The following is a 10,394-nucleotide window of genomic DNA, read 5'->3' as shown; positions in this document are numbered from 1 at the left end:
CAGTGGGGAAATGGTACATCAGGCAGCCATTTTGTAATTGTAAATTACTGAGAAGTCATGTTGATATTAAAACTCTCATGTTATAATAATATGCATCATATCAATATACTTAAATATATACACAGTTGGGAAAAATCTAGAACGCACCAAACTGCTGAGAGTGGTACTCTCTGAGATTATGGGTGATTTTTCAGTTCTGACCTATATTTTCTAAAATAAGCATGTATTAAGAAAAATCATTGTAAGTTTCTAAAAATCAAGTCAATTTAGAAGAAACTTTGTAATCTCAAGTAACTCTGTTAAACACTTAATAGGAGAGGGATGAAGAAGGGAGAGTCTAATTCAATACAAAGCTAGATTTATTAAATGCCTTGTTTCCCCAGATCGGTATGCTTTTAGTTTTTGGATTTTTATTTTCATTGTAACTAAGGCTTTGAAAACATAGCTCTTCTTCCTATTAAAAATGTAATCAGGGGCGCCTGGGTGGCTCAGTGGTTAAGCCGCTGCCTTCGGCTCAGGTCATGATCTCGGGGTCCTGGGATCGAGTCCCGCATCGGGCTCTCTGCTCAGCAGGGAGCCTGCTTCCTCCTCTCTCTCTCTCTGCCTGCCTCTCTGCCTACTTGTGATTTCTCTGTCAAATAAATAAATAAAAAATCTTTAAAAAAAAATGTAATCAGTTGGGTTATTTAATTTCTCCCCAATTTGATTTAAAACATTAACCCAAAACTCAATGCCTTAAACACCAAAGACTAATTCCCATTAAAAACCGTGAAGCATGCTAATACAGGAACACTGAGTCATTCTTCATTAACAGTAATTACCTCGATTGGAGAGTAAATAACTATGCATGGAAGTAAAACAAAAATCCCAGTTAATGAGCACCGTTCTGAGATCAAGGGCCACAGTGAATAATTTTTAAATTGCCATCAGAATTACGCAAAGATCACCAAACAGGATTTTAAAATTTTTATTTATTTATTTTGTGTGTGTTATGTTAGTCACCTATAGGATATCATTAGTTTTTGAGATAGTGTTCCAAGATTCATTGATTTTTATTGACTATCAAAAACAAAGTCATTAATGGGGCACCTGGGTGGCTCAGTGGGTTAAGCCTCTGCCTTTGGCCCAGGTCATGATCTCAGGGTTCTGGAATGGAGTCCCGCATCTCGCCCTCTGCTCAGAGGGGAGCCTGCTTCCTCCTCTCTCTGGGCCTGCTGCTCTGCCTACTTGTGATCTCTCTCTGTCAAATAAATAAATTCTTAAAAAAAAAAAAAAACCAAAGTCATTCAGAATGGCACACAAAACAGAGCAGAACCAATTCCTTTTCAAACCTATCAGCCCTCTCCCTTAGCCCCTTCCTCTGGCCCTGGAGAGTCCTTGTGGCCACTTCCCCTAAGTCGTTCAGGGAAGCGCTCCGGCACCAGAAGCCCTCACAACAGGGCAGTGAACTTGGTTCTTTCAGACCCCCGGCTCTCTCACTCCGCGCCCCCTCCGGCTGGCCCCGCCCCCGCCCCCGCCCCCAAGCCCGGGCCCGCCCCCGCTCCGCCCTCCAGCCCGGCCGCCCCGCCCCGCCCTCCCCGTTAGCGTTCTGTGGGCTTTTCCCACACTCTCTGCCTGTGTGTGACGAGCAGGCGGCTGGGAGGGGTCTATTGCGCACGCCTAGAGCGCTGTGCTGGGAGTACTGGAGAGGCGTCCGCCCGCAGTCCAGAAACGATGAGGCGCGGCATTCGGCGGGCTCTTTCCCGGAAGCGGAAGCTTGGGGGGCGGGCCAAAGGGGGCCGGGAGTCCGCGGCGGTTAATTCCTTTTATCGAGCGGCTTTACTTCCCTCCGCTTGGGCTTCTTTGAGGCTGCGAGAAATGGTCAGGTCCGGATCTCGATCCGGCCAGGTGAGGGCTGCGAATCTGAGGCGTCCGCCATAGGGGTAGAGAGGGACTGAGGGGGTTCTAGTGCCAGGAAAAGTGCAAAACTCTGAACAAAATTAAAAACAAAGACTGTGCGGCGGCATTTAAAAATGCTGAGAAGGGGGAGTTGGGCGGACACCCAATCTTAACATCCTAATACCGCCGTTCTGTCCATAGACGTATATTCTGTTTTGATCGTAGTAGCCCTCCAGAGTGCTGGCTGTGGTGTGGGACGCGGGTTCGAGTCCAGCCTCCGCCCTGGGTGGGGTGACTTAACCTGTGAAGGCTCAGTACGCTGTCGCATCAAATCCAGGTTCTCGGCTTTTCCACCTAGTGCCGCCGCCATTAGCCGGCCCTCCGGCACAATTGCTGGTATTTTACCGCTATTAAAAACCAACGACTCCCAGTTAGTGTCCGCGCCTTCAGCCTTACCTCTCTCAAATGCACGCCCCTCGTTGTAAGTAAATGATGCACTTTTCTGCTTAAAAATAGACATGAACACTTCGGTTTCGAGGTAGAAAGATATGTTCTTCGACCTGTCAGCATAGCCGTTTTTTGATCCCACCAGTGCATTCCTTACCGGACCCCGCCTCCATCCCAAAAGTATCCAGCACTGATCACCTGTTTGTTCTGCGACGTCCTGGATGCGCCGCGCTCCCTTATGCTTCCATGCCTTTGCACTTTCTTTTCTGCCCTGTCTCGAATGCCCTTCTGTTCCTGGTACTTCCACTCTCCATCTCCTCCTCAGTTCAAGGGCCGCTTATAGAAGGCTTGCCTAGCACTCGCACATCCCCGTTGTTTGGGTTCTCCTTGACGTCCCTTTCGTGCTTGGTGCTAACCATAATCAAACTGCTTTTCAGGCTAGTCTGCCTCCCTTGCTACACAATTGACCTCTATATCTTCAAGGCTTAGGACAGCACCTGACATATAGTAGATTTTCAGGTAATGAGTCAACTATTTCTCACAGAGACTCACTCCCTAGAGTGATCTTACTCCTCTTTAAATATTATCCACCTCTCTCTCTGTTTTGGTTTTTTTTTTTTTTTTAATCTCCCTTCATTTATCAACTCGCCTATAATGCTGTCTTCCCCATTATATGAATCTTAAACGCTTTTTTTCAAGACCTGACTCAAGACATTCTTGAGGAGTACTTCCTGACCATCACCTTTATAGATCTTTCTCTTATACTGAGTGAACTCAGAGTATGGGCAGTCAGAAAGGGGGAGAAAACATGGTTTTTATAATCATGGTCACCTACAGATTTCAAGTTCCAATTCTGCCACTACTGTGGTAGTGATATTAAGCAAAGTACTTTTTACTTCTCTAAGCCTCCTTTCCTTTAGCTATAAAATAGGTGTAAATAGGTATCATTCTGTCTCAAAGAATTGGGGAGATTAAATGAGAGAAACTGGTAAAAGCATCTGTTTCACTCTTGGGACAAAATTTGGTCCCCTTAAAACATTTTGCAACCATATTAACAATAAAAATAGCTTACATTTAGGTAGCACTTGTGTGACAGATGCTACTGTTAAGTATTTTTACATAATACACATAATTCATAGTTCACAAAATTAATATTTATAATAGCTTTATGAGGTAGATACTATTATCATCTCCACTTTATAGATGAGGAAATTGAGGGATGAAGAGTTAAAATAATTTTCCTACAGTTACAAAACTCTTTAGCTGTGCAGTAGGATTCAGACCCACAAAGCTGGTGCCAGAGTCCATTCTTTTATATATTACACTATATTTAATCAGATGTATGACTTTAAACAAGCCTCCTTTCTGAAATTTAGGTTCCTACTTCACAGAAATAATAAGTCATGAAAGACTTAGGGATATTCTAAATTATTCCACAAATGTAATTTTATCTTGTACTTATTGTAGGAGATACAACTTCTAAGAAATGCTTATATTTTTCTCAAATAGCAGAGACGAATAGCTTAATGATAATACCTAGTGGAAGTAAACGTGAGATAAAGCAAAATGATTGTCTCATGCATTGTGATTTGGGGTACTCCTTTTGGAGAATATTTTTGTAATTTTTATCAAGGGCTATTAAATGAATAATGGCCTTTCATCAAATAAATAAGCTTTTAATCCTGACTATGAAAAGGCTTTTTTCTATATATTTGAAGGTTTATCTCAGGCTTGTTTTCCAGTTGTGAAATTGTGAAAAATATGAAGCAAACCAAGGACATGTTATGTTACTTCCACTCAAGGAAATACTTGGTGCTTGGTGCTAACCATAATCAAACTGCTTTTCAGGTTAGAGGTATTGCCAATCTGTCTACCCCCTTTACTACACAATTTATCTCTATATCCTCAAGGCTTAGGACAGCCTTAAAAATTTTGAAGGGCTAATATGGAAACATTTAAAAATAAAACCGTAAGATTTACTTTTTTGTAACTACCTAGTCATGACTAAGTTAATCATACATCATGAAAAAAGATTGGAAGTCCCAGGAGGAATACCTAGTGCCTAGATCTTGGTTTCTAAATATCATCGTCCGCTGAAAGGAACCACAACTTCATGGAGGAATGGTCAATTCCACAGCTGAAGCAGGAAAATTAAAAAGATGAGCCTGGATACATCATAATAAAAAGCATCTGCAAAGTAAAGGAAACAACAGTGAAAGGGCAACTTAGATGGAGTGGGGAAAAAAGATTTGTAAACCCTCTGTCTACTAAAGGGTTAATATCCAATCTATATCAGGAACTCCTGCAACTCAGTAACAGAAAGCCAGATAACCTGATTAAAAAATGAGCAAAAGACTCAAGTAGACTTTTCTCCAAAGAAGAAGTATAAAAGGCCAGTAAGCACATGAAGAGATTTCAGCATTACTAGTCATTAGGAAAATGCAAATCAAAACCATAATGAGGTATCACTTCACACCTTTTAGGATGGCAGTTCTCATTGGCAACGATGTAGAGAAATTGGAACCCTTATAAACTGTTGATGAAAATATAAAATGGTGCAGCTGTATAAAAAATAGCATGACGGTTCCTCAACAAGTTAAAAATACACCTCAAATGATCCAGAAATTCTACTCCAGGGTTTTTATACAAAAGAATATGACCTTAAAGAGATATTTGCACTTCCTTGTTCATTGCTGCATTATTCACAGTAGCCAAGATGTGAAGGCAACCTAAATGTCTATTGATGGATAAATGGATGAAAAAAATGTGCTATATACCTACAATGGAATATTATTCAGCATTAAAAAGAAAAATCCTGCCATATGCAACATGGGTGAACCTTGAGGATACTAAGTGAAATAAGCTGATCAAAAGGACAGATACTGCATTATTCCACTTATATAAGGGATCTAAGATAGTCATAATCATAGATGCAGAGAGCAGAATGGTAGATGCCAGAGGCTGGAGATGGGGGGAATTGGGGAGTTGCTATTCAACAGGTATAAAGTTTCAGTTATGCAAGCAAGATAAATAAGTTCTAGAGATCTGCTCTACAACATCATGCCTATAGTTAACTGTATGGTATCGTGCACTTAAAAATTTGTGAAGAAAATAGAGCTCATGTTAAGTGTTCTTACAACAGTGGAAAAAACAAAAAATCAAAGGATGAACCCAGAACACCTTGTTGCAGAAAATAAGGAATTACTGAAAAAATAATGGGAACATATTAAAAATGATAGAAGAGCCAGTTTGAAAAGACTACCACTGATGGAATCTGGGACAATTGGAGCATCAAAATATTTTATTTTTTAAAGATTTTATTTATTTATTTGACACAGAGAGAGAGAGAGATCACAAGTAGGCAGAGAGGCAGGCAGAGAGAGAGTAGGAAGCAGGCGCCCTGCTGAGCAGAGAGCCCAATGCTGGGGCTCAGTCCCAGGACCCTGGGATCATGACCTGAGCCGAAGGCAGAGGCTTAACCCACTGAGCCATCCAGGCACCCCACATCAAAATATTTTAAATAATGATACTGGATCATAATCCGCTGAATAAAATAAGAATCAATGAGTCCAAACTAACAAACAATGAAGGAAAAGTGCTTACCTAGAGTTGAATGCCAACTAAGAAATGTAGAAGGAATGATGTTAGACAAGTCACCATTTCACAAACAGGTGGATTAAGGCAAGAATCATCAATGGGTGCTAAAACTACTGGGTGAAAGTCTAATGATTAGGAAGGTTGCATAATCTCAAAGTATCTGCCCATTAAATGCTTAATACAAAGGTAAAAATAATAACCTTACAATGAAGAACCTGGCAAACACCATCTTAAATAACAAAGTTTACATCACCAGTGATAGGACAAACATACCATATGCTTACTCATTTACTAAGACGGACAAAACTTCACTTTTGTGGTACTTCTGCCAAAAATGTCCAACCTGAATCTAATCATGAGGGAAAATCAGATAAGTCTAAATGTCCAGAGGGACATTCTGCAACATAATTGGTTTGTACTCTTTAAGTATGTGAAGCTTATAAAAGACAATGATTGATAAGGAACTATTCCAGATTAAAGGAGACCATTGAGGTGTGACAATTCAGTGCAACATAGGATCCTGCATTGTACATGGACTAGCATTATTTTCTATAAAGGACAGTATTGGAATAATCGGCAAGATGTGAATAATAAGGTCTATGGTTTATAATATGGTATCAATATTAATTTCCTGGTTTTGATAATTATACTGTGGTTATATAAGAGATCTTGTTCTTGGGAAATATTTAGGAATAAATATTTAATATCATACCTGCAACTTACCCTGCTATGCTTCAGAAAAACAATAATACTATATATATATTTTATGTGTTGTATATATTGTGTTACTATATATATTTTGAGAGAACATGGCAGATATAGTGAAATAGCAACAGTTGGGGAATCTTGGTAAAGTGTATACAGAAATTCTTTGTACTGTTGTTTCAGAATAAAAATTACCAAAAAAAGCTTTGATGGGAATGTGCCAATATGATAGTTACTTGGTGTTGCAGGGTGCTTTTATCCTGGGTAATTTTCATTGCCTTGTTTTCTGTAATATAACCTCATGTGTTTTTTGGAGAAATATGTAATCCTACAGTTAGGCCATATGTTTACCTGTGTATACTTTTTTAAAATTTTTTGAAATATAATAATTATGGTAGTTATTTCTGGACTTGGTTCAGAACATTGCAGCATGCAGCACCATGGTTTGGAATTATGTTATGATTCTGCCCAGAACACCAACATACGTGTGTACCAAAGGGAAAGACCCTAATGGTGTCCTGCAGGGACCAGCAGAGTAATGCTACATAGGGTCTTGTTTCCTACAGTTTTGGGTCTCTTTGCTGGCCTTATGACCCCATCATATCCCAGGTTATCTCAAAGAGAAATATAACTCTATTCACCCAATTTTTTATTATTATTTTTTTTTTTAAAGATTTTATTTATTCATTTGACAGAGAGAAATCACAAGTAGATGGAGAGGCAGGCAGAGAGAGAGAGAGAGAGAGAGAGAGGGAAGCAGGCTCCCTGCTGAGCAGAGAGCCCGATGCGGGGCTCGATCCCAGGACCCTGAGATCATGACCTGAGCCGAAGGCAGCGGCTTAACCCACTGAGCCACCCAGGCGCCCCAATTTTTTATTATTTTTAAAAAATATTTTATTTATTTATTTGACAGAGAGAGATCACAAGTAGGCAGAGAGGCAGGCAGAGAGAGAGGAGGAAGCAGGCTCCCTGCTGAGCAGAGAGCCCAATGTGGGACTCGATCCCAGGACCCTGAGATCATGACCTGAGCTGAAGGTAGCGGCTTAACCCACTGAGCCACCCAGGCGCCCTTCTATTCACCCAATTTTTAAAATGTGTTCTCAGTTGCATATAACTACAGATAGTTTAGTAGTTACTACTCAAAGCTTTCTTGGGATGAAATATTAAACATGTCAGGAAAAACCATAGATGTAACTGCCAACAGTAACTACTTTTGAAGGGTGAAATGAGGGAGTGAGTAGAGAATTTAACTCACCTTTTAAAAATTATATTTATGGACCCCTGGGTGGCTCAGTTGGTCAAGCGTCTGCCTTTGGCTCAGGTCATGATCCCGTTGAGTCCCACATTGCGCTCCTTGCTCAGCAGGGAGCCTGTGCTCCCCCTGCTTGTGCTCTCTCTCTCTCTCTCTGGCAAATAAATAAATAAAGTCTTTTGAAAATTATATTTTAAATAGAGACTATAGTTACCATGGAAAGTTTTCTTTATAGCGCTGTCCCCTAGATTCTGTTTCCCTCCCCAGAGGCAGACACCATGAACTTTTACTTGCCTAACTTTCAAGATATTGGATGCATGTTAAAGCAAAGGCATTTTTTTTCTTTCTCATACACAAAGGTAGCCCATTTATTTTACTTTTAATTATAATAATGATTTAAAATTATTAATATTTAAAAATAATAAAATTGTTTTAAAAAATACTATTATATGAGTTTGAAAAGAAAGTAAGAGAATGAGTTGTAGATAAAGAGTTTTCATGGACTGGTCTTGTCAGGCATTCTAAATAATGTGGATAAATAAAACCAGAGTTATGAACTCTGTGATATATGTTGAATTAACTTTATATTTTGAAGACTGGGAAATGTAGAACATGTTCAGAGATTGAGTATCGTCCAAACTTAGAGTAGTAGATACTTCTGGTTAAGATAATACCTCAGCTTCATTTTCAGCTTACACAGACTTGAGGAACAAATATATGTGCTGTTCTCTTGGCAAACAATTTATTAATCAATTTATTAATAAGAGTTCAATTGTAATGGATTTATAGGATATAGTACATTTATAAAATTAATAACATGCTATATACATGTGGAATATTGTTCAGCCTTAGAAAGAAAGGAAATTTTGACACTTGCTTCTAAGACACTAGGTGAAGTGAAATAAGCTAGTCACAAAAGGAAAAATACTGTATGATTCCACTTATTTAAACTTCCTAGAGTAGTCAGATTCATAGAGACAGCAATTAGAAGAGTGGTTCTATGGGCCTAGGGACAGGATGGAGTGTAATGTTGGTTGTATAGTGTGAATGTATTTAATGCCATGGAACTGTACATTAAAAAATGGCTACAATGGTAAATTTTTTTTTTTTTTAGATTTTATTTATTTGGGAGAGAGAGTGAGAGAGAGGATGAGAGGGGAGAAGGTCAGAGGGAGAAGCAGACTCCATAGAGCTGGGAGCCCAGTGCAGGACTCGATCCTGGGACTCCAGGATCATGACCTGAGCTGAAGGCAGTTGCTTAACCAACTGAGCCACCCAGGCGCCCTATAATGGTAAATTTTATGTCACGTTTTTACCACAAAAAAGAAAGGAAACAACATTTCAGGTTTTGTCAAGACAGTTTACTAAGAATATATTAGAACAATATTTGTATATTTACTATAATATAATGCATTATATCATAGGTGTTGTCTTCAGGAAAACACACTGGACCTGCTAAATTAACAAATGGAAAGAAAGGGTAAGTACTTCAAGAAGTTTACAACTCCAGAAAATCTCAAGAAACTTTTCAATCTTTGTACTGCACTAAATTTTGCCTATCCCAGAAAAGTAGATGGGTCTCTACCATCACAAACTCTGGGGAGGAACTTCCATATTTCTACTCATGTTGTTCATTTTAGTTAAAAAATTCTTATAATCATTATAAAATCCTATATAAATCCATTTTATGAACAAGCTTTCTTATCCAACTTTTGCTGGGAAGAAAATATACTACTTATTAATATATTTTGGAAAAAGTTTTTGTAGTATTCGTGAAAATATTAATGAACTTATTTTCTAGGACCAATTTAAGAAAGATATCACGTTTTAATGCAGATTCTGGCTATGCTATCCATTCTGATTCAGAAAGTCAGGTAAGATTAAACTGAATAGATACAATATACATTATTTTAATTAATCTTCAGATAAAAGCTAAGAAGTGGGAATAAAAATTCAGAGGTAAATTATTGAAGGTTTTTTGCTTTAAAATATGTTTTCTGCCAATAATAAGTTGAATCTGAAAAAAGAAATTTTAAAACTACACGATTTGTTGTTTTTTTCCTCCTGTACTAAAATTTCATCTGTGCTTTTCTAAATGACTTTCTCCTTACAGACTGAAACTGTACAAGGGCTTGATGGTTGTGCTTCTTTGATGCGGGACATTTTGAGAAATGAAGATTCAGGTTTTTAAATTTTTTAAATACCTCTTTGCTAATCACTTTTTCTCAAATAATTCTCTTAATGCAAATGAATTTTTGTTTTAATTATTAATAGGTTCAGAAACAGCATGTTCAGAAAATAGATTTAATCCCAGATCCTTAGAAGGCAAAAGATTTGGAGCTAAAAAGAAAGGACATGAAAAACATGTTCCTTCAGGAGTCCGGAAGGAAATTTGTAAGTATTTTTTCTCTTTTTTGTTTAAATATGATCTCTGGGGCTCCTGGCTGACTCAGTCAGTGGAGCGTGTGACTCTTGATCTTGGAGTCGTGAATTTGAGCCCCATGTTGGGTATAGA

General features: G+C 38.6%; 1 protein-coding gene across 5 annotated transcripts in view; it reads left to right on the top strand.

The window, feature by feature from the left end:
* The first annotated feature begins 1,709 nt into the window (after nt 1-1,709).
* Nucleotides 1,710-10,394, top strand: part of CCDC14 (coiled-coil domain containing 14) — a 48,409-nt gene continuing 39,724 nt past the window's right edge. For 2 of the 5 annotated variants that reach the window (XM_032335380.1, XM_032335372.1), the window contains exons 1-5: nt 1,710-1,887; nt 9,304-9,359; nt 9,681-9,753; nt 9,993-10,062; nt 10,154-10,273. In XM_032335380.1, coding sequence (XP_032191271.1) covers nt 1,714-1,887; nt 9,304-9,359; nt 9,681-9,753; nt 9,993-10,062; nt 10,154-10,273 — 493 coding nt within the window. In that variant the 5' untranslated portion in view covers nt 1,710-1,713. Of the gene's footprint in view, nt 1,888-9,126; nt 9,172-9,303; nt 9,360-9,680; nt 9,754-9,992; nt 10,063-10,153; nt 10,274-10,394 lie in introns of those variants that run through there. The other 3 variants (XM_032335345.1, XM_032335354.1, XM_032335362.1) reach the window with 3 other exon arrangements.

The sequence above is a fragment of the Mustela erminea genome, chromosome 1 (assembly GCF_009829155.1).
Source record: "Mustela erminea isolate mMusErm1 chromosome 1, mMusErm1.Pri, whole genome shotgun sequence".
NCBI classification, from domain to species: domain Eukaryota; kingdom Metazoa; phylum Chordata; class Mammalia; order Carnivora; family Mustelidae; genus Mustela; species Mustela erminea.
Note: the sequence above shows the minus strand (reverse complement) of the source record. Positions and strands in the feature narration are given on the sequence as shown.